This window comes from Mandrillus leucophaeus, unplaced genomic scaffold, assembly GCF_000951045.1.
Source record: "Mandrillus leucophaeus isolate KB7577 unplaced genomic scaffold, Mleu.le_1.0 Scaffold2, whole genome shotgun sequence".
NCBI lineage: Eukaryota > Metazoa > Chordata > Mammalia > Primates > Cercopithecidae > Mandrillus > Mandrillus leucophaeus.
Genome location: NW_012102031.1, coordinates 4,368,784 through 4,393,133, shown reverse-complemented (window position 1 = coordinate 4,393,133; position 24,350 = coordinate 4,368,784). Strand labels below are relative to the sequence as shown.

The 24,350-nt window shown below is 46.8% G+C and overlaps 2 protein-coding genes and 1 long non-coding RNA gene across 3 annotated transcripts in view; 1 reads left to right on the top strand and 2 right to left on the bottom strand.

The window, feature by feature from the left end:
- LOC105538874 overlaps positions 1–3,360 on the bottom strand; it is a 25,308-nt gene extending 21,948 nt beyond the window's left edge. The window contains exon 1 of the long non-coding RNA XR_001005976.1: positions 3,266–3,360. This is a non-coding gene — a long non-coding RNA (uncharacterized LOC105538874). The remainder of the gene's footprint in view (positions 1–3,265) is intronic.
- Positions 3,361–3,493: 133 nt separating this feature from the next.
- Positions 3,494–6,631, top strand: TOMM22 (translocase of outer mitochondrial membrane 22 homolog (yeast)). The gene is made up of 4 exons (XM_011978856.1): positions 3,494–3,635; positions 3,863–3,981; positions 4,746–4,863; positions 5,625–6,631. The coding sequence occupies exons 1-4, from the start codon at positions 3,519–3,521 to the stop codon at positions 5,697–5,699; spliced, it is 429 nt and encodes a 142-aa protein (XP_011834246.1). The 5' UTR covers positions 3,494–3,518; the 3' UTR covers positions 5,700–6,631.
- A 783-nt stretch (positions 6,632–7,414) lies between these two features.
- JOSD1 (Josephin domain containing 1) lies at positions 7,415–24,344 on the bottom strand. The gene is made up of 4 exons (XM_011978855.1): positions 23,642–24,344; positions 11,176–11,304; positions 10,815–11,009; positions 7,415–9,866 (listed from the first exon to the last, which is right to left on the bottom strand). Exons 1-4 carry the CDS (start codon positions 23,824–23,826, stop codon positions 9,767–9,769), a joined length of 609 nt encoding a protein of 202 aa, XP_011834245.1. The 5' UTR covers positions 23,827–24,344; the 3' UTR covers positions 7,415–9,766.
- Positions 24,345–24,350: the final 6 nt, after the last annotated feature.

Here is a 24,350-nt window from a genome sequence, read left to right as displayed (position 1 = left end):
TCTGGGATTATAGGCATTAGCCACCATGCCCAGCCCCACTCTTTTTAAAAAAGTAAACTTTTAATACAGGAAAAAAAGCACAGTTCATAAGTGTACAGCTTGATGAATTACCCAAAATGAACATACAGCTAAGAGAACCATAGCATTCCAGAAGCTACTCTCCCTACCCTTTCCAAAATTAACCCTTCCAAGGGAATCACTGTCCTGACCTCCCACCATAGATTAGTTCTGCCTGTTTTTGAACTTTATATAATGGAATAATACAGCAAGTACCCTTTTGTCACATGAAAACTGTCTGATAGGCCAGACTCATGCCTGTAATCCCAGCATGTTGGGAGGTCGAGGAGGCTGGATCACTTGAGGTCAGGAGTTCCAGACCAGCCTGGACAACATGGTGAAACCCCGTCTCTATTAAAAATAGCTGGGGTACGCTGGGCACGGTGGCTCACGCCTATAATCCCAGCACTTTGGGAGGCCGAGGCGGGCGGATCACGAGGTCAGGAGATCGAGACCATCCTGGCTAACACAGTGAAACTCCGTCTCTACTAAAAATACAAAAAATTAGCTGGGCGTGGTGGCGGGTGCCTGTAGTCCCAGCTACTTGGGAGGCTGAGGCATGAGAATGGCGTGAACCCAGGAGGCGGAGCTTGCAGTGAGCCGAGATCATGCCACTGCACTCCAGCTTGGGTGATAGAGCGAGACTCCATCTCAAAAAAAAAAAAAAAAATACAGGCCAGAGTCATGCCTGTAATCCCAGCTACTAGGGAGACTGAGGCAGGAGAATTACTTGAACCTGGGAGGCAGAGGTTGCAGTGAACTGAGATTGTGCCACTGCACTCCAGCCTCCATCTCAAAAAAAAAAAAAAAAAGAAAACTGTTTGATAGAGTTGCCCTGTCCAAAGATGAAAGGGAGGCCTGGAGACAGTATCGGAGGGAGTGTGAGACACAGGACAAACACTCATTACTTCATCCTCATGCATCACAGAAGGATTTGAACTGTCCCATCCTGGGAGTCTCTGATTCCAGGTTCAGCTGGCTAAACATGTTTATCAAATTACCCTGTTTAATAACATGGCGCACGTTTTAACAAGAAGCACTTACATCCATCATATAGGCAAAAAGTAAAAAGATGGATAACACCTAATGCTGGGGAGGGTGTGGGACAAGGACACTTCCATTTACTGTACTATTATGAAAGTATATGACAGAGGCTGGGAGCAGTGGCTCATACCTGTAATCCCAGCACTTTGGGAGGCCAAGGCAGGCAGATCACCTGAGGTCAGGAGTTTGAGACCAGCCTGGCTAATATGGTGAAACCCCATCTCTAATAAAAATACAAAAAGTTAGCCAGGCATGGTGGCACACACCTGTAGTCCCAGCTAATTGGGAGGCTGCGGCAGAAGAATCGCTTGAGCCCAGGAGGTTGCAATGAGCTGAGATCATGCCACTGTACTCCAGCCTAGGCAACAGAGCAAGACTCCATCCCAAAAATGAACAAACAAACAAAGATTTATATCTGCATACTTGCTGACCAGCTCACCCACTTACTAGAAATCTATGTCCTATGGGTCGGGCGCGGTGGCTCACGCCTGTAATCCCAGCACTTTGGGAGGCCGAGGTGGGTGGATCATGAGGTCAGGAGATGGAGACCATCCTGGCTAACACGGTGAAACCCCATCTCTACTAAAAATACCAAAAATTAGCTGGGCGTGGTGGCGGCGCCTGTAGTCCCAGCTACTAGGGAGGCTGAGGCAGGAGAATGGCGTGAACCCAGGAGGTGGAGCGTGTGGTGAGCCAAGATAGTGCCATTGCAGTCCAGCCTGGGTGACAGAGCGAGACTCCCCCTCAAAACAAAAACAAAAACAAAAACAACAGATCTATGTACTATGCCTCAGTTTCCTCATTTCTAAAATGGGGATAACAGTGCCTACCCCAGTGAGCTGCTGTGCAGATTAAATGAGGACACACCACACCCACCCACACCCACAGGCACCAGAGCACCTGGTATTTAAGTGTTAACTCTTACCTTTGTTTGGTACATTGGGGAGATTGACCTGATGTTTTCCCAAAAGACTTCCAAGACACTAATTTATTCCTACCAATAACACATGGCTCAGGAAAATGAAACTGGATTAGTGTCTCTCAAAGGGTGACTCCAGGGAGGCTTGTTAAAATGCAGGTTTCCAGCCAGGGTCTGGGGAAGGGGCTGCAGGCGCCCTGTCCATGAAGGTGGCAGAGAACACCCCTAAAATAACCCAAGAAGCAGGCCAAGGAGATGGACAAGGAAGATAAATCTTTGGCCCTGGCCACAGGTAGAATTAAGAAATTTGGCGAGGCAGGGCACAGTGCCATAGGCCTGTAATCCCAGGACTTGGGGAGGCTGAGGCAGTCGGATTGCTTGAGCCCTGGAGTTCGAGACCAGCCTAGGCAACATAGTGAAACCCTGTCTTTATATATATGCGTATGTGTGTGTGTATGTGTATATATGTGTATACATATACACATATATAACATATACACACATATACACATACACACACATAAAATATTTATTATATATAATATAGAAATACATATAGGCCAGGCGCAGTGGCTGATGACTGTAATGCCAGCACTTTGGGAGGCTGAGGCGGGCAGATCATTTGAGGTCAGGAGTTCAAAACCAGCCTGGCCAACATAGTGAAACCCTGTCTCCACTAAAAATACAAAAAATTAGTGGGGCGTGGTGGTGCACGCCTGTAATTCCAACTACTCGGGAGGCTGAGGCAGGAGGATCGCTTGAACCTGGGAGGCTGAGGCAGGAGAATCGCTTGAACCTGGGAGGCGGAGCTTTGAGCCGATATCACACCACTGCACTCCAGTCTGGGCGACACAGCAACGCTCTGTCTCAAAACCAAAAAAAAAAAAAAAAAACTGAAATCTGACAAAAAGCGACCTGTTCCACTGTCTCTTGTGCCTGCGGTGATGGTGGGCCTGACTCCATTCGTGTTTTAACATCTCGATTCCCGGCCACATCTTTGGCCACCTAGTTTAGAATAAAGTGTTGTCTTGGAGCCTGTTGTACATTTATGAATAAACTTTTGTTAAAAAGAAAATACATCATCAAGAGATGATGAGCCACTCCTGCCCTAGATGTGAATTTAAAGTAAAACAAGCCCCCAGAATCTTGCCAGAGTCAGCCCTTTCATCTTTGTTCTCTGAACTCTTATTACCTGGAATTAAAACAACTCATTTGAAAAAAAGAAAAGCAGGTTTCTGAGCTCACCCTAAACCCGCTGAACAGAATGACTGCAGTGGCGCCCCACAACCTCTCACAGGCCTCCCAGCTGCTGCTAATGCCCGCTGAAGCCCCAACGCCCGGGTAAGGCCAGGGCGGCCCGACAGACTGGGGCACTGGAGGACCCGGGGGCTAGAGGGCGCCGCTCTCTCCCGGCTCGCGTCTCGGTTCCCGGAAAAGTAGCTCCGTCCGTCGTTCGGCTGCGCTCACCTCCTTTCCGCTTCCGGTGTCCCCTACAGTCATGGCTGCCGCCGTTGCTGCTGCCGGTGCCGGGGAACCCCAGTCCCCGGACGAATTGCTCCCGAAAGGCGACGCGGAGAAGCCTGAGGAGGAGCTGGAGGAGGACGACGATGAGGAGGTACTAGGGCCTTGCGGGGTGCGGAGCGGGTAGCGGGCCAGTTCGTGGATGTGAGATCCGCATGGTATGGGATCAGAGCGAAGCGGCTTCTTTAGGAGGCGGAGTTGGGGCCCCGCTGGGCCTTGGGGTGCCCTAGCTCCAGTGGGGCTCGGCGGCTTCTAGTGCCGCAGCGGGGCCAGGAATGGATGTCGCTTTTTCGGCTAAGACCCGTGTCTTCTCCACCACAGCTAGATGAGACCCTGTCGGAGAGACTATGGGGCCTGACGGAGATGTTTCCGGAGAGGGTCCGGTCCGCGGCCGGAGCCACTTTTGATCTTTCCCTCTTTGTGGCTCAAAAAATGTACAGGTAAGGAACGAGGGCAAAGGTATTGGGTAGGTGCATGGGATGACCGTGGTGCTGTGAAAGAACACGGGGTTTGGAAGCAGCAGACCTGTGTTGGGTGACCTTGGACTTGTACCCTATCCTTTCTGAGTCTCAGTTTCCTCTTCTGTAAAATGGGGATTCTTACCTGGCAGGGGCGTTGTGGGGGTTATTTCAGATTGTTGGAGATAATTAATGAATAAGGAGCTTTGTAAGAACTCAGGAGAATGTTAAACCGCCATCACTAGATGATACAGCTACCACAGCTGCTCCTCCTGTCTCTGGTAGGAGTATGGTGCAAGGAGCGGGTAGAATACGTTTGTCAAAACATCGGAGTATGTAGGGCCGGGCGGGGTGGCTCACGTGGGTAATCTCAGCACTTGGGAGGCCAAGGCAGGTGGATCACTTGAGGTCGGCAGTTCGAGACCAGCCTGACCAACATGGAGAAACACTGTCTCTACTAAAAATACAAAATTAGCCGGGCGTGGTGACACACGCCTGTATTCCCAGCTACTCAGGAGGCTGAGGCAGGAGAAATTGCTTGAACCTGAGAGGTAGAGGTTGCGGTGAGCCGAGATCATGCCATTGAACTCCAGCCTGGGCAACAAGAGCTAAATTCCATCTCGAAAAGAAAAGAAAAGAAAAGAAACCATTGGAGTATGTAATGTGAGAGGTTTGGTTACTGAGTAGTTCTTGCCTGTTTTGTTTGCATGTCTTCCTGCTCACCCTCTGGGGGTTTTCCTCTACAGGTTTTCCAGGGCAGCCTTGTGGATTGGGACCACTTCCTTTATGATCCTGGTTCTTCCCGTTGTCTTTGAGACCGAGAAGTTGCAAATGGAGCAACAGCAGCAACTGCAGCAGCGGCAGGTAAGCCCAGACCCTGGGCTTTTTGCCAGTGGTGGAGACGCAAGTTATTTCACTAACACATTGGTCCCCAGCCTTTTTGGCACCAGGGACTGGTTTCATGGAAGACAGTTTTTACATGGACGGTGGGGTGGGGGTGACGGAGGGTAGGGGGGTTTCCAGACGATTCAAGTGCATTACATTTATTGTGCACTGCATTTCTATTATTACATTGTAATATATAATGAAATAATTCTATAATGTAGAATGAGGGGGAGCCCTGAGCTTGTTTTCCTGCAACTAGATAGTCCTATCTGGGGGTGATGGGAGACAGTGACAGATCATCAGGCATGAGATTCTCATAAGGATCTTGCAACCTAGATCCCTCACATGCACTGTTCACAAGGGTTTGTGCTATAAGAATCTAATGCTGCTGACCTGACAGGAGGTGGAGCTCAGGCAGTGATGTGAGCAATGGGGAACAGCACTAAACACAGAAGAAGCTTCTCTCACTTTCCTTCTGCTCACCTGCTGCCGTGTGGCTCGGCTCCTAACAGGTCATGGGCCAGTGCCAATCCACGGCCCAGGGGTTGGGGACTCCTGTTCTAGCACCTGGGTTGACCAACAGTTAATGTGTGGGTGGGGATTGGGATTGGGCCCATGCTCTTTTCAGTGTCTGATGGTGCTTTCAGTATTATTTCTGTAGACGTTGGCCCTATCAGGTATGGTGAGAATAAGTTCTCTAGGCCTGAATGATGCCTTACACCTCTCCTTTTCTTTTCCAGATACTTCTAGGGCCTAATACAGGGCTCTCAGGAGGAATGCCAGGGGCTCTACCCTCACTTCCTGGAAAGATCTAGATTGTTACTGCTGTTTGAGCTGTCTCAGTGGGATAAGTTTGAAATTCAAGTGTTTGAACTGCTGATTATTTGGATTTTTTTTTTTTTTTTTAACTTTGGCACATTGATCTATCTAAACCTGGTGGGGAGAATTCTCTTCACATTGTCTCATGGAAAGACTCAACTTGCAACTGTGCCCTCCACACTATCCTTACTTCTGTCTTCACTCTGATACCAGAGTGCAGCCATGCAGACGGTTATTCCTGCTCTGGCCACCCCACTCCTTTCACCAAATTGCTCCTAACTGGAAGATGTCACTTTCCCCTTGTGGGTAGGAACCGATACCAGTGGGAGGGATGTGCCCCTGACCATTAACGACTGCCTTTTTTATTGTTTAATTTTTTTTTTAAAGAATGGAGCTGTTGGGGAGGGACATGCACGCAATGTGAAAGACAAAATGCATTACACCTGTAGTGTAAAGCGGCCACTATGAATCCCTATGTATGAAGAGGAGGGAGGCTGGCGGCAGCTTCAGCCACAGAATGGGGACTGTGGAAGACAGATCAGGAGTTCATTTCCCCCGCACAGTTTGGTTGTTAGACCTGTGTGTGTGTTTGAAAAAACAGAAGTCAGTGCTCACTTTTTGTATTTAAATATTAAAAATTATTCCAACTGAAAGTGTCATCCTAAGTACCTTGAAACGAGACCAGGTCAGAGACATGTACTGCCCCTCACATTTTCTCATCTAAACCAGCAGCACCTCCGTCTTAACACCCATAGGCCCAAATTGTTTCTGAAAGTGAAAAAATTCATTTTTAGCCAAGTACTTCATAGCAATCTTTGCCCTGAATTTAGGCAGTCACTTTGAGATCCAGCAGCCTAAAACAAAGGATTGGGTCTATGTACTACTTTAGTCTATGACACTGTGTAATTTATAAAGTATTTGTGGGGAATAACATAATACTGATTTCTGGGGAATAGGGGAGGGGGACAGAATTTTTTTGCCTGAGACCAGGTCTAACTGGAGTACAGGTGGTGTCATTTGGGTTCACTGCAACCTCTACCTCCCAGAGTCAGGTGATCCTCCCAACTTGGCCTCCTGGGTAGCTAGGACTACAGGTACACGCCCACCATGCCCAGCTAGTTTCTTGTATTTTTGGTAGTCAGGGTTTTGCCATGTTGCCCCAGCTGGTCTTGAACTCCTGAGTTCTAGCCATCCACCCCCCTCCGACCTCTCAAAGTGCTGGGATTACAGGCGTTACCTACCACACCCGGCCAGAGTAAACCTTTTATGTGAATTATTTATTAGATAAACCAACACTACAATTTCGGTGGTATTGTTCCCATTTTATGGAAGTGGAAACAGCCACAGAAAGGTAATTGCTCAAGGCCACAGAGTTAAGTGCTAGACCTGGATTCAAATCCAGGCAGTCCAACTACAGAACACTGCTGCTGTGTGCTCAGGATAGTGAGGCTGGGCCTAGGCCCGCTGGGCAGATGCATGATCTTTCACTTGTTAACTAGGGAAAAACACTAGTCACCAGTGTGGTACAAACTTGGACTTACATGGATTATTCAAACTGTCAAAATTAGTTGTACTGAAAAATGTCTTGGGGACATCTTTTGAACCAAATCCCTTTTCAGTGAGTATTTTTTCTGGATTTCTCAGGTGAAAGACTTAATCAAAGCATGATGTCTCTAAAAGATGACTTACGCTGGCAATGAATTCCTTTTAAAACAGCATCATACTTAAGTTTATTTTTCTTTACACAATTATAGAACTCAGGCAGACAAGGAGACATACACGGAGTTTTCCATGTTTAATATCTGGTTAAACAAAATACATCTTTTGTAAACAAACCCAGCACAAGGCCAACAACAAAAAGGAATAAAAGCAAGAAAAACAAAAAGCCTAGGGTTGCCCGTTACTGGGCATCAGGGTCAGGCCTGTTCACTTCCTTAAAGGAAGTGGGGCTTTTTGCCCTTGGGCATCAGCATGGGTCCCTGTTCCTAAGCACCAGGATTGGATATGAACAGAGAAACCAGCCCTGAAATGTTTAAGCGTCTTTGCATATCCCATTGGCTCATGGACTCCAAGTGCATGGGGACTCTTTGAAGTGCCATTTGCACAGGCCCAAGCAGATTTGTGGAGAGGAGTTTCCTCCTCTTCCCAAGAAATGGCTTACTATTTCTGACAGTGCCAGTGGCCCCAAGGTCCTGCTTGTGACAATCAGCAAGGTTGGCTGTAACGTCTGGCTGGTGGTGGTTGGAATGTCATTGTACAGGGCAGGGAAAGAGCTCCCTGTGGTGCCAAGCAGGTCTGGTGTAGAAAATGGTGCAGAAGAGACTGCGGCCAGTTGCTGAGAAGACATAATGCAGTAGCCGCTTGGTGGCCTGTTACTCAGCATAAAAAAAATGGCCTTGTTGGATTGAAGATACATGTGCAGAAAAAGTGCTGGTGTCAACATGCACTCCAGTCACAGGGGGAGAAAGCCTCAGCTTCACCCCGTTAAGCTTGCTCAGGATCAACATGCAAGCCCCAGGCTGGCTTTGCTACTGGAGAGAAGTCTGGCCAGTGGGGCAGCTCTCAGACCCACTGAGATCATTGATCTGAGGGCCAGCGGGTCACCCCTGCCTGCCCACCTGCCTTGAGGCAACCACATCCACTCTGGAGACACACGTGTGGTATACTTATTTCTCTGTTTTCCAAAGTTACAAGAGAAAAGTGGCCTACAACTATTTCAAGAGGTAGGGGCAGGTTGAACTTCCATTGATACATAAAGGAAACGACATAAAGATGACCAACCCAGGTCCTATTCCATCCATACAGTACAGAACCACCCAACCGGAGCTTGGCACTATAGTGGCAGCCTCTGAGCCTAGAGTGTCTACTGAATTCTGGCTGTCCCTATTCCAAGCAGCTTATCTTCACAATACTTTCCTCACCCAACTCTGCCCCAAATTAGTGGAATTTGATGTCAAAGGCAGACTTTTTTTTTCTGATTTTGCCAGAGTAAGTAAACTGGGAAAACTGCTCTTTGGCTTCTCTTTTGTCCCAGAGCCTCCTAAATCAATGTTGCGAAATGGTAGGGACAACACTGGAGTGAAGAAACCAAGCCACCCCGTGGCTGTCCCAGTTTGGCTTTAGCCACATCCTGTTCAGTATCTTACTTCATACTGGAATATTAGCATGGAATATTAATTAATTTTTCATTATAAAACTCTGCCGGGTGCAGTGGCTCATGCCTGTAATCCCAGCACTTTGGGAGGCCAAGGCGGGCAGATCACCTGAGGTCGGGAGTTCGAGACCAGCCTGACCAACATGGAGAAACCCTGTCTCTACTAAAAATACAAAATTAGCCGGGCGTGGTGGCAGGCACCTGTAATCCCAGCTACTCGGAAAGCTGAGGCAGGAAAATTGCTTGAACCAGGAGGTGGAGGTTGCAGTGAGCCGAGATCATGCCATTGCACTCCAGCCTGGGCAACAAGAGTGAAACTCAATCTCAAACAACAACAACAAAAAAAATCCTCCATGTGTGGCCATAAACCACCCTTAAACCCGGGGATAAGGGTTGGAGACAGCGCGCTGTACCGCTGCTAGGGTTCTGGACATGGTTTCCTGAGAGACCTTTATGCTCTGGGTCCTTCAAACCAGTCACATGGGCTTTGTGTGCACTATCTTCAGACCCACTGTTTTCAGACCCAGACAGGACGGAAAGTGGAGACAGCATCTCTAGGTGAGTGTGGAGCAGCAGTGACAACTCAGCAGAACCTATGTCAAGTCCTCATAGAAAAGGGAAAATAAGCTAGGATTCCCTCCCCGCTCCACTTTCTCCTCTCTTAAATAAAACAAGGGTTTGTGACCACTGGCCTTGAGTGCACAGAGCTCCTACCTTCCTTGCCCAGGAACAAAACACGGGGTAGTTCTTACAACAGTCCACACGTCTGTCCTATTGCACTGTCAGATCTGAAGGGGAAAAACCCGATGAGATGTTTGGGGAAGTGGGAAGGGCAGACCCACTGTAGAGGCCACAGCACATCACAGAGGACTGAGGGGGCTGAGGCGAGAGGGAGGTTGGGGAGAACTGCTACACGTCAGTCCTCCAACTCTGATGAGCCTCTACCTCTTCTGGTACCACCAGCAGGAGTTCACAGTTCTTTCCTCGCAAATGATGTTTTAGAAACTTCCTATGGAAAAAGAGACAGAAAAAATGAAATACTGTCAAGTTGCAAATTCCAGTCTCAGGACCACAAAGTCACCTGAAACCTCACTATACCCGTGGCGGCCCAAAACACATTCCTGTAGTCATCTGGTTTTGGAGGGGTCCACGTTTGGTTGCCCTCCAATCTTTCCACTTAAAATTCCAACCTGAATTTTTGCTCATCCTTATAGTTACTGCCAACAGTAGCTGGATCTGTGAATAACAGTACCCAAAGTACTATAAAGGACTTTTTTTGGTTGGTTTGTCTGGAGAGGGAGTTTTGCTCTTGTTGCCTGGGCTGCAGTGCAATGGCATGATCTTGGCTCACTGCAATATCTGCCTTCCGGGTTCAAGCGATTCTCCTGCCTCAGCCTCCTGACCAGCTGGGATTAGAGGCGCCCGCCACCACGCCTCGCTAATTTTTGTATTTTTAGTAGAGACGGAGTTTCACCATGTTGGCAAGACTGGTCTCGAACTCCTGACCTCAGGTGATCCACCCACCTAGGCCTCCCAAAGTGCTGGGATTACAGGCGTGAGCCACCACCTCTAAAGGATTTTTATAAATGTTCTTTGGTCCTAGGGAAATTCAGTCCTCCTTGGCCTGAATGTCTGTCTTCCTTTCTATGAACTGGTAACTACTGTCTCAGTTGTCTTAAATGGAGAGAACATTACAATGCCAGCCCCACCAGACCAGAAGGTTGGTATCTCAGGCTGTGCATCTTCCCTACCAAAAGGACTTAAAAGTACTGGTGGGTCATTGAAGATTAGGGTCAGGTCCAAGACACTATGATTCTATGATTCTAAGTAAGGCAGGCAGAGAATCCAAGGGCACAGGAATTTCATTTCCTTTGTCAAATAACCAGAGATGAGCTCAGTGTCCCCAACATAAGAAATGAAGCAGCCTAGCGCCTTAGTCACAACAGGTGCTGATTACCTGAGCTCGCTCTCGCCTCCAATCCACTCGGGCATCTTGAGTTTGGAGTCGAGGTTGTAGTAGGCCCCTCCCACCTCTCGGACACAGATCCAGTGCTGCCTTTTGAGGGGCAGTTTCAGTGGACCCCAGCATAGGCTGGAGGGCAGATTCATGATGAAGCCCATGACATTAGTGAGGGCAATGACACCGACATCCCTGCAGGGGAGAAATGGTGGCAGAATCTGAGGCAGCACACTTCCCAAGGTTCCCTGGCTGTAATACCACAAATGGCTACCTCCCCACTCATGCCATGAGCCCAAGTACTAAAAGCTTATACCACAACCGTGCTGTTCTCCATCAAGTCAAGCCTGATTCAGATTACCTGCGCTTGTCCCACCAAACAGCTTCATAGCCTTTGGTCTGAAGTGCTGCCATAATGACATTCACATCGTAGTTGCCATTTCCCAGCATGCTCTTCTTGTGAGGTGTCACCATGGTGTTTGGAGACAACCTACCAATGTGAAAAGAGGAGGCTGAGACTTGCTGGGCTGGCTAACCCCTCCTGACCCTGCACTACCGGGGGTGGAGAGCACTTTACATCACTGCTCCTGGAAGTTAGTTTCCCCACATTCAAGTAAAATTTCCCCGGCTTCTACCTAAGTATTTTGTAACTGTTCCACGAAGGAGCCTCACTTATGAAATCCCAGCCTCCCACAGCCTTTCTGCAGTCTTCCTCCTGATACTGATATTCCTGCCTCATGTAAGCCTTTTTTTTCAACACTGGAAAATAGGATTCAATATTTTCATTTGCATGGATAGTAACTGTTGTCACTCCTGCTTTCTATTTAAGGCATGTACACTTGGTAATCATTAATCATTAAATACTGAAAGGCATACAGGAGCCTAGACAGGTGACACAAATGTGTAAACTGGGGTTGGACATAAGGCAATAAAAAGCAGTGAGGCCTATGTGAAACTGGAATGCATGACCCACCTAAAGGCATTGTGTGTGTGTGTGCGCGCGTGTGTGTGGTACTTGAATAAATTTTTCTTAAAATACCCAATAAATGAACTGAAAAAAAAGTTGTGCCCAGCAAACAAAACTCGGCTGCAGCACTGGTTTGCCCACCCAGCTTGAAGTCATTTACTTCCAGGCTGCTTTAGCCAGTCTGTATTTCAAGACAAGGTCCATGTTGAAGGCATTTCTAATCCTATTATTTTGGTTTCATAAACTTGTCAGGCCAGGAGCTGAGGAAAGGCCATTTTGAAGGAAGGGTTCAAGGGGAATACCTTTGGGCTTTGTGTGAAGGGGAGAAAAGGAAGTGTGGTGAGTTCCTCAGGACATAAAGTGCATCTTCAAGAGGCTACTACATGCCATCTCCAGAAAAGAATCAAGACATTAGGCCAAGGATGTCAATTCTAAAAAACTTAAGAAATCTTGTAAAGTGTTTTTTAAATTTTTCTGTGCACAGCAAAAATACTGGTATTTTTTTTCTTTCTTTTCTTTTCTTTTTTTTTTGAGTCAGAGTCTTGCTCTGTCGCTCAGGCTGGAGTGCAATGGTGCGATCTCAGCTCACTGCAACCTCCGTCTCCTGGGTTCAAGCGATTCTCCTGCCTCAGCTTCCCAAGTAGCTGGGATTACAGGCGCCCACCACCATGCCCAGCTAATTTTTGTATTTTTAGTTGAGACGGGGTTTCACTGTGTTGGCCAGGCTGGTCTCAAACTCCTGACCTTGTGATCCACCCGCCTCAGCCTCTCAAAGTGCTGAGATTATAGGCGTGAGTCACTGTACCCAGCAATACTGGTATTTTTCAAATATAAAACATACTCCTGGCCAGGCGCGGTGGCTCATGCCTGTAATTCCAGCACTCTGGGAGGGTGAGGTGGGCAGATCACTTGAGGTCAGGAGTTCAAGACCAGCCTGGGTAACGTGGTGAAACTCCGTCTCTACTAAAAATACAAAAATTAGCCACGTGTGGTGGTGCACGCCTGTAGTTCCAACTACTCAGGAGACTGAGGCAGTGAACTGCTTGAACATAGGAGGCAGAGGCTGCAGTGAGCCGAGATTGCACCATTGCATCCAGCCTGGGTGACAGAGTGAGACTCCGTCTCAAAAACAAAAACAAAACCAAAAAAACCCATGCTCCTGGCTGGGGGTGGTGGCTCACGCCTGCAATCCCAGCACTTTGGAAGGCCAAGGTGGGAGGATTGCTTGAGCCTGGGAGTTAGAGACCAGCCTGGGCAACATGGCAAAACACTGTCTCTGCAAAAAAATACGAAAATTAGGTGGGCATGGTGGGATGTACCTGTGGTCCCAGTTACTTGGAAGGCTGAGGCGGGAAGATCACCTGAGCCAGGGAAGTTAAGGCTGTGGGGAGCCACGACTGCACTCCAGCCTGGGTGACAGAGTAAGACCCTGTCTCCAAAAAAAAAAAAAACAAAAACAAAAACCCAAAATTAAAAACAACAAACATACTGCTGCCACTGCTTAAAACCTTCCAATGGCACCTAAAGCACTTAAATACACTCTAAACTACTTCCTTTGGCCTGCAAGGCCCTCAAGGTCCTGCAGATCTCATCTCTTACCTTTTATTACACTGACCTTCTTACTGTTCTCTAAAAACAAAGCTCTTTTTCTCACTGTGCACTCATGCACTCACTCACTGTTCCCGCTGTCTGGAATGTTCTTTCTGTAGTTCCTTATTGTTTGGGTGTCAAATGTTACTGCCATAGAGAGGCCTTTTCTTTTTCTTTTTTTGAGACAGAGTCTGGCTCTGTTGCCCAGGCTGGAGTGCAATGAAGCCATCTCAGCTCACTGTAACCTCCGGAGAGGCCTTTTCTTGACCACCCAACCATAAGTTTCTCCCAGTCACCACCTCACATCAACCTTTTGATTTAATTATAGCCCTGTCACTACCAGATGGGTTTCTCATTGGTCTGTTTTTCTACACTAGACAGCAGGGGCCTTGACTATCTGAAAGCTACATTGCTAGGGCCTAAAGAGTGCCTGGCACAAGACAGGTGCTCAAGGAATGTTTGCTGAAATGTTCGGTGTTTATTTTTGTTATCCTTCTCTTTCCCTGTAAACATTAGTAACTGACTCTTAAAAGGGCTTATATGCTCATCTCCAGGGCTAGCAAAGAAATCTGCAACCAAACTTTATCTTACCTGTAATAATAACTACCGCTTACTGAAAAACCTCTGTGCCAAGCACTATGATAAGGTACTTTAATTTGCATTTCATTTAATCTTCACAATAAACCTATGAGGTTTATTTCCTATGAGGTAATAAACCTATGTGAATTATTTCTATTGTATAGGTCCATAAAAGTGAGGTTTGGTGGTTTTAACTGACCTGCCCATGAGCACTTACAAGTGACAGAACTAGGATCCAACCCTGGATTCATTTGAACCCAAAGTTACGCTTTGCTATCTTACAGCAAGCACCCAAGAATCAGAGTGGCAGGGGGTGGGGGCTTGAAAAGAGGAGAGGCCAGCTATGTCCCTGAGGCCTGGGGCTGAAACATAGCTTAAAAAGACAAAGGCTCTCCATGGGTTCTTGCACATTTGGATTAAATGAGAACACATTGCCAGGTGCAGTGGCCCATGCCTGTCATCCCAGCACTTTGGGAGGCTGAGGTGGGAGGATCACTTGAGGCCAGGAGTTTGAGACCAGCCTGACCAACATGGTGAAACCCTGTCTCTACTAAAAATACAAAAAAATTAGCCAGGTGTGGTGGTGGGTGCCTGTAATCTCAGTTACTCGGGAGGCTGAGGCAGGAGAAATCGCTTGAACCTGGGAGGCAGAGGTTGCAGTGAGCCGAGATTGTGCCATAGCACTCCAGCCTGGGCAACAAGAGCAAAACTCTGTCTTTAAAAAAAAAAAAAAAAAAGAGAACACATATGAAAGAAGGGCTAGTCCCAGATATAATTGGTTCTTTTCCCTTTCCCAAGCTTCTAATAGCTTCTTGTTCCTTTCAGTGAAGTCTCTGACCAGTACATGAATGACAGCTCCAACAAAATGCTGAGTCTTCTACCTCGTTCACCATCAAACTCCCTACCAGGCTCAAACCTTAGAGCAGCGCTTCCCAAGAGTGCTCCTGGAGATGCCATTTCCATGTTCATTAACAGAGGACTCCAGAAGGCAGCCAATACAGTAACAGCTGAATGAACCAAGTAGGTAAATGGGTTTCCTGCAGAATTCTTGGAGTCCCTAACATGCTAATCTTCACCTTCAGTCTCAAGGCAAGGGGTTATAAAATGTGTTTCAGTTTCCAAACAAATTTACCACACACTTGTTTTGAGGTATAACTTATAGAACCAGGGTTCCAATGATCTTTCTTCCCTGTCCTTCATCTTCTGTCTTGGATTCAAATCCGTTCCTATTACCACTCCATCTCTCTCCTAACCAGAGGCTCCTCACCTCACACCTTGACTTTTGAAACAGATTTCCAAATTGATCACCTTGCTTCCAAGTGTTCCTTCCACCAATTCAGCCTCTATGTTCCTGCCAAATTCACCAAGGCATCAATTCACTTCCCCTTGTATACACAGGAACTGACAATGGTACCAACTACCTGGCTGGCCAGTTCTATACCTCCTGGCCCCACTTGGCCAGCTATATCCCTCTCATTGGGCTTAGTGCACTTTAGGCACCATGATCATATGGCCTTTATTCTATTTTTTCTTCCTCTGTCACCTAGGCTGGAGTACAGTGGTGTGACTGTAGCTCACTGTAGCCCCAAACTCCTGGGCTCAACTGATCCTCCTGTCTCAGCCTCCCTCTTGAGCCACTGTGCCAGCAGCCTCTATTCTTTTATCCTATTTCCTGTTCCAAGCCAAATCCTACAGCTTCTTCACACCCTATCTCTTCCATAGGATCTTCCCTGGATCCTCTGTGAAAAAGGAGGAAGAGTGAGGACCATACATATCTGTGTTCATATCCAAGCACCATCAACACTAACTGTGAGATTTAATCTCCATGCCTGTTACTTTGCCTATAAAAATGGAAATAATTACTATTTTATAGAACTGTTGGAGAATTCAGTTATTTTATATATGTTCAATCAAACACTAAATTCCTAGATAGTTCTTTATATCCCTCACAGCTAGGCACTGGCAACTCAACACATGTTGGGCAATCTGAATACAGGAAATGTTGAGAGTAGCTTCCATCTCATTCTAGAGGAATGGTCATTTGAATAAGTGGGGCCCACCCAATGTATTCACCATACCAGCACTTGCTTGTACTTTTAACAGTAATCAAGTGGCCACTGTGTTAACTGCTTTTACGGGCTTTATCACTTCCAGCCATCTTGATACCATAAACATGGAAGCTGAGGTGCAAAGGTTATGGTGACTTGCATAGTCAGGCATAGCTGGTGAGTGGCAGGGCTAGGATTCGCCTCTACCCTAAACAATACTGGACAGTGCTCTGGATATTTCAACACACCAGTCCCACTGAGTTCCATGGGATTCTGATGATTCCAGTGGAAAGTATTCTTGAGACTCCTTGGCAAACTCCTGTTCAGGACTGTCTTAATGATTTCCATAGAAATTCTGGGCTACAGCTCTGCAGACTCTTGCATGAGCTGACCCAGTGTCCCTCCGCTGGGAGAGAGAGGGCTGAAGAGATGCCTGCACGCCTGCTTTTGTTTTCAGGCTGGAACTGCGAAGTTTCCTCTCTGATTTTCCAACAGTGTAATTTCTTTCTAGCGGAAGGACCCTCAGAAAGCAATCAGAGGGGTGCGGAGTAAAAATAAATCAAGTTCTTGTGACTCAGTTTGGGACAGAAGCCGAGAGTCTTCAGCAATAAAGTTTCTTTCAAATTCATGCAAAATAGGACACCCAGCCCCTACAGTGATTCCTGGTCATTCATGAGTGGAGAAAACAATAATCCAGACAGTGACCTCCTCAAATGTTCTGTTGCAGAGTTTCTAGAATCCCTCTTCCACTCGCCAGAAGAGCAGAGGAAGGCTTGGAAGGGTAGAGAGCCTGAGGAATCACCTTCAATCCCGCCACCATCAATCAAATCAAAGGAAACCACAGCACCCACCCCCAGAACCCTGGCTAGGCAGAAATTTTAAGATCAATTTGGCCTTCCTCAATGAGCAGAATGTGCTGAGTAGATCATTTCTCCTCTGACCAGCCTTTCTCAATTAATCTCCCACAAGCCTCATACTCTGTTGTGTGAAAGTATTTCTGGCTTCAGGAGTTGGCTCCCTGCTCTCTCTGGATGGGTCTCAAATGTTGAGTGGGGGAGCAGAAGCCCTCACTCTGTCTCACCACTGTATTGACCTGCCTCCTCCCCTCAGCCCCTTTCTCTTTGCCCACCCAGCTTTCACCACAAACCTCGGATCCTGCTGCCAGGAGTCCCTTCTGGACTGCAGACATTTCATTCACTTGAACATGAGCACCAAGCTACATGCCAGCCACTGGCTGTGGGGGTACAACCGTGAAACAGTCCTACTGGTTCTTACCCTCAAAGGGCTCAGGGTCAAATCAGAGACACAGAAATGTAAACAGATCAAAACAGCCTGGCAAGCACCATTTAACAGAAATATTAACAGGCTAGGTGCAGTGGCTCACGCCTATAATCCTAGCACTTTGGGAGGCCAAGGCAGGCGGATCACTTGAGCTCAGGAGTTCGAGACCAGCCTGGCAACATGGCAAAACCCATCTCTACCAAAAGTAAAACACATAAAATAATTAGCTGGGCCTGGTGGCACATGCCTGTGGTTCCAGCTACTCGGGAGGCTGAAGTGGGAGGATTGCTTAAGCCTGGGAGGTAGAGGTTTCAGTGAGCTAAGATCGCACCACTGCACTCCAGCCTGGGTGAAGGTGAGACCCCGAACTCAAAAATTAAAAAAAAAAGAAAAAAAATGTATATATATAAAGAGTTGTATGAATAAGCCCACTCAGTTCACACTGCTGTCTTTTCAGATCCCTTTTGTGAGTAAAGTCCTTTCACATTCATCACCTTGTTTGTTCCAGACACCTCTGTGAGGTAGGTGAGGCAGATTTATTTCACAGATAAACAAAAACGCTTCCCACTGAACTCTTCAGAGCTGTGCTGTCCAATATGGTAGCCAATTTCTGCGTGTTATTTAGATTTAATTAAATTTAAATAAAAGTTAAAATACAAAAAAAAAAAAATTCTGGGCTACAAAGTGAGCCTCTCACTTCTGTCATCACAGTCAGAAGTTAGACCCATGAGATGTGAAGTGATGTAAAAGTGAAAAGACGGGCCGCATGCGGTGGCTCACACCTGTAATCCCAGCACTTTGGGAGGCCGAGGCAGGCGGATCACGAGGTCAAGAGATCAAGACCATCCTGGCTAACATGGTGAAACCCCATCTCTACTAAAAATACAAAAAATTAGCTAGGCATGGTGGCGGGCGCCTGTAGTCCCAGCTACTCGGGAGGCTGAGGCAGGAGAATGGCCTGAACCTGGGAGGCAGAGCTTGCAGTGAGCCGAGATCGTGCCACTGCACTCCAGCCTGGGAGACAGAGTGAGAGACTCCATCTCAGGGAAAAAAAAGTGAAAAGACGGGCTCTAGTCCAGGTATCCCCACTGTCTGTGTCCTCAGATAAGTCCCTGTTCCTCTCTCATGGTTTCCACTGTGTCTGACTATGGTGATGAATTTAGATATTAATGAAAAAAGGAAATGGAAGACATTTCATCAAGATTCTTTTCCCCACCCTAATTCTTTCTTTCCTTATCAGATCTGAAGAGATGTGACATCAGAAAATATGGCTCAGAACTTCCTGATGTTTCTAAATCACGCATGGGTCAAAGAGCTAGGCACACATTAGTAATCTGTAGGTGTTAGCTATTATTACTACATGTTTGCCTAGCCCTTGGACAAGAGAATTCAAGTCTCCAGAGGTTAATACTTAACAACTTTTCTCAGTTATAATCACCCACTTTTAAATGTGGCCCCTTCCACCTGCTCAGGGACTATGTAATGGGGAGGCTGGAATAGTCACCCTCTGTGGTAGAAAATGCTAGTCGTTCACCAATATCCCCAATCTCTTTGTCCCTTCCAACTTTCATTAGATTTTTTTCCCTTGATACCAAGCTACTTTTTGCCTAGATTTTTTTTTTTTTTTTTTTGAGACAGGGTCTTACTCTTTTGCCCAGGCTGGAGTGCAGTGGCACGAACATGGCTCACTGCAGCCTCGACCTCCTGGGCTCAAGTCATCTTCCCATCTCAGCCTCCCAAGTAGTTGGACTACAGAACTACAGGCCCCCATGCCCAGCTAATTTTTAAATTTTTTTTGTAGAGATAGGGTCTCATTATGTTGCCTAGGCTGGTCTCAAACTGCTGGGCTGAAGTCATCCACCCAACTCAGCCTCCCAAAGTACTGCGATTACAGGCATGAGCCACCAAGCCCAGCCCTGGATACACTTTAATATTAAATATCCAAGACTGGGCGTGGTGGCTCACTCCTGCAATCCTAGCATTTTGGGAGGCCAAGGTGGGTGGATCACGAGGTCAGGAGTTCGAGACCAGCCTGGCCAACATGGTGAAACCCCGTCTCTACTAAAAATACAATAATTAGCCGGACGTGGTGGTGGGCGTCTATAATCTCAGCTACTCGGGAGGCTGAGGCAGGAGGATTCCTTGAACCCGGGAAGTGGAAGTTGCAGTGAGCTGAGATCATGCCACTGCACTCCAGCCTGGGCAGACAGAGCAAGACACCATCTCGGGTGGGGGGAAAAATCCTATTTGGGAGAGGAATGCAGAGCTAGATGCAAGAATCAGATCACTTAAAAACTGGGATGAGTCTAGTGAAAATGTTTCAGGCCTGAGTATTTTCAAAACAACCTAGCAAAGCTGCCATCATATAATTTGATCTATGCGGACTGCCAGGCACTATGAGGCACCATAGAAAAAACAAGTCGAACAGGCCTCAGCCTCTGAGAATCACATAATTTGATTCTATGACCCTTTTTTTTCAAACCTTAGACACTTTTTTTGAGAGATGGGAGTCTCACTCTGTCACCCAGGCTGGAGTACAGTGGTGCGATGTTGGCTCACTGCAACCTCCACCTTACGGGTTCAAGTGATTCTCCTGCCTCAGTTTCCTGAGTAGCTGGGACTACAGGCGTGCACCACCATGCCCAGCTGATTTTTGTATTTTTTAGTAGAGACATGGTTTTGTTATATGTTGGCCATGCTGGTCTCAAACTCCTGACCTCAGGTGATCTGCCCGCCTCTGCCTCCCAGAGTGCTGGGATTACAGGGGTGAGCCACTGTGCCTGGCCCACATTCTTTACATAAAATGATGAGCTCGAATATCTACATCTGTATACATATACACTGATGACACTTGCCCAGTTTATCTTTTCTCCAATTTCACAGGTTGAAAACAGATGCTTTTTAAACAAATGACCTCTTTTTGCAGATGTTACCACTATGTTCAAATCCTGGACCAAGCCTCTGACACACCTGACTCCCCCCTTCCTGTCCTTGTTGCCGCCATGTTGAGTCATTAGCCTAGCTCTGAGTTCCTATTCATTTCTAAGCATGAATCATCTCATATCCACAACTCTGTTGAAACTCCACCCTGCTTTTGTATTTTGCTTCTTTTTTCTGGCTAAAATTCAACTGCTAGGATGAACTTCCTCTCAACAAATAGTGCTTATCAACATTTCCCTCCCATTTCTACCATTCACTAGCCACACTTTAAAACAGCATAGAATTATTTCTGCTAAGGTCCAAATCGATCACTTTTCACTTTTTAATTGCTCTAAATGCCAGGGTTCTAACTTCACTTAAATCTAATCTCAAGGCTTGGTTAAAGGATAGCTGAGAAGTGCTTCTCAGGGGCTGAGGCCTGTTCGACTTGTTTTCTCTATGGTGCCTCATAGTGCCTGGCACTCCGCAGGCAGCTAGTCAGTGTTTGTTTAAAAAATTCCATCTTCTCTCCCTCACCTCTTCTCCCTTTGCTTTTTCCTCTAGATTCCTTTCACACTTCTTTATTTTTTGTTCCTACCTATTCACATTGTTTCAATATAAAATACTCTACGCAGAATTCCACTTCTGGAATTGGGGCAGAATACATGCCCTTGCGTGCTGGCTTGCCAGCACTTTTTTTTTTTTTTTTTTTGAGATGGAGTCTCGCTCTGTCGTCCGGGCTGGAGTGCAGTGGCTGGATCTCAGCTCTTTGCAAGCTCCGTCTCCCGGGTTCATGCCATTCTCCTGCCTCAGCCTTCAGAGTAGCTGGCACTACAGGCGCCCGGCACCTCGCCCGGCTAGTTTTTTGTATTTTTTAGTAGAGACGGGGTTTCACTGTGTTAGCCAGGATGGCCTCGATCTCCTGACCTTGTGATCCGCCCGTCTCGGCCTCCCAAAGTGCTGGAATTACAGGCTTGAGCCACCACGCCCGGCCTCTGCCAGCACTTTTTAGATCTTTTTATTATGCTGCTAGAATTGGGGAGTGCAGTACAATTCGCCAAAGCTTCAAAAGGAATAGGATATTCGTTCCATGTGGGCATTTAGCAAATATTTACCATTCTTGTATTCAGGAGAACACAGCTGAGAAACTCCTGTTACCATCCACACACGCTTGATGAACATAGTCCAGAATGTCAGTACTGGCCCAGCTCGGCAGCTGGAGGAACAGCTACTGACAGCTCTCTACAGGCCCTTCCAGTACTCGAGAAACAGGAGAGTGGTTAGTTGGGCGGGTTCTAGAGTCACAAGGCATGGGGCCAAATCCTGCCATCAATAGCTATGAACTCTCTGTGCCATGATTTCCTCATCTGGAAAAATGGGTAGCAACAGAATCCATCTTGGAAGATCAGTATGAGGACTGAGTGAACACAAGGAAAGCACTCAGAATGGTGCTTTGCACCAAGTGTTCATACGTGTTAGTGATCCCATCATTATTCCCATAGTCAGATCAGGGGCCAAACGTACAGAAGTGAAAACTTTTCTACCAGAGTGTGACTGAATACACAGAATCTTGTTTCTGGAATTTATTTACTAGTGGGTGAAACTGGGCAAATCGCCTAAAATGAATCTTAGTTTCCTAAGTTCATTATTGGTGAGGTTGTTGCAAGATTGTCTGTACATATCACAAAGTACTAAGCACATTCAGGTATTTCACCCTGAGTCCTTTCTTCTCCCTAGTTTTAGATCAGGAAATAATTTGCAAATCTGATTAGGAGTAGGAGAAATACTAACCGCTGGCCAAAAGGAAGCAGTCCAATGTACTGGGTTCTCCTTTCAGTGACATGACCTGATGATCTGAGACAAATTATCTTACCTCCCAGTGCCCCAGGTCCTGAAGAGTCAATTCTACTTGCTGCCAGATAATGGCCATGATGCAAATAACATATTTACCCTGGTAAGGCATTACTCTGGTTACTACTGGCATTGGAAAATAATTACTCTCATTATAGTTTTGTCTGCATCTGGGGATTAACATTCTTCTAAGAGTAGGCCTCTGGCTCTTTCAGGGCAAATGGTCCATACCTGTGTTTTACAAATCACTCCAAATAGGTTGCTACCAGCTGTAATTCTGGTCCCTATGTGGCAATAATTTCATTTCCAAGCTAAGAGAGTAAGAAAAAGGTCTTCTGGAACTGTCAATATGTACTGCTTGAAGAACACTTGAGCTTCTCTGCAGTGAGGACTGTGTGGGCCTAACCCTTTCTAGTTGGGGTCATCAGGCAAGATCACCATCTGAGTTGCTGTGGACTGCAGATATGCTGTTATGTCCATCAAGATACCACAGAACTGACTCTCAAAACCTTTAAAGTAATTCTAGAAAATCAAAGCAAAGAGAAAAAAGCTGAGCTTTTTTTTTTTTTTTTTTCCTGAGACCTGTCACCCAGGCTGGAGTGCAGTGGCACAATCTCGGCTAACTGCAACCTCCACTTCCCGAGTTCACGCGATTCTCCTGCCTCAGCCTCCCGACTAGCTGGGACAAGCGTGCACCACCACACCCGACTTAATTTTTGTATTTTTAGTAGAGACGAGGTTTCATCATGTTGGCCAGGCTGGTCTCAAACTCCTGAACTCAGGTGATCCGCCCTCCTCGGCCTCCCAAAGTGCTGGGATTACACCGTGCTTGGCCAAAAGCTGAACCTTTACTAACCCGTGGGGTGGCATTTGTTCTAAATGGGTAAGAAAGGCCATCTAGAATAAAGGAGAAAGAGGTGATCTGGAGTCAACTTCAAATTATAACTGTGCTATTTAGAAGCTATTTGGACATATTACCTGACCTTTCTATCAGTAAAATACAGGCAGTGAAATGATTGTTAGGAGGGCTACACAAAGCAATGTACGAACAGCACCACTGCCAGCACATGGCTCACAGAAAAGCTGAGCATTGTGTATACCTCTTGCTTGTGGTAGTCACCACATTCCACCTTTGATGACAGGCGACTGAACGTGTATGTGTCGGGTCCCACTTCTAGACTGTAAACTCCTCGGCAGCAGAACTTTAGAGGCATTTAGCGTAGTGGTCAACAGCACAGATGTAAGAATTCAACCCCAGCTCCAAGTCTTGTTACCTTGAGCAAAGTACGGAACTAAATGTGTCTTCATCAGTAAAATGGAAATAACACCACGTATTAACACGTATTCCATGGGATTGTTGAGCAGATCACTCAAGAAAACACAGCCGAGAATATGAGCACTTTCCTAGCCCACAGTAAGTGCCCGATACATAGTAGTGATTATCTTCTCCTGTCTTGTGTCCCTTATACCTGCTAATGGCATCTAGCTAATACCTATAGATTTAAAGGTTTAAGAAACTGAGACATTATCCCACCCACAGAAATCCAGAAATATCAGTAAGTATCAAGATGCCAAGGAGAAGGGTCCCCTACCTCTGGAAAATCTCTTGCAGCGTATCCCGGGTGAAGGCATTGCTGTCCTGGAAGACGTTATTGAGGGCGTGGAGGGCACAAAGCTCCCTGCGCTGTTTCTCATGGTAGATTTGTGGGGGTGCTGCCTGGGGCAGCTCCAATGATTCAGATTTGGCCTTGTCTCCTTTCCATGGCACACAACTCATGTTTTTTGTTTTAGGTTCCAGAGATGGCTATAAACACCCTACTCTTCCCTCCAGAAGAAGAATGTAACCTTCTCAGTCTTTTCCGGGTTCCTGAGGTTCACCTTATTCTCTGGTGTCCATGATTTATGCTTTGTCACTGGGAGAAAAGACTGGAATCAAACGGAAAAAAAACCCCACCTCTTTTCTCTTCTCAATAGAAAAATAACTTTTGGATTACTTTCATTTTGCTACCATTGTCAAATTGCAGAATTAAAAAAAAAAAAACCCATAAAATGTAAGACCTTGTTTCCGTTTCCCCACCCTTCCCTCCCACTCCCCTCAAAACTCCCCACGATTTTCTTGCTCTGCAAATGCCAGGCCTCAAAGCAGGAGGACCGAACAGCATCGGTCACATCGCTCCTTTTCTTCCATTTCTTTCGAACCACGACGCCACTGACTCGGGAGATAAGGCCTGGGTGGCGGATAACGCGCACGAGTCGAGCAGCTAGCGCGGGCCGGCAGGCGTGGGACCGCGAGCCGCGCGG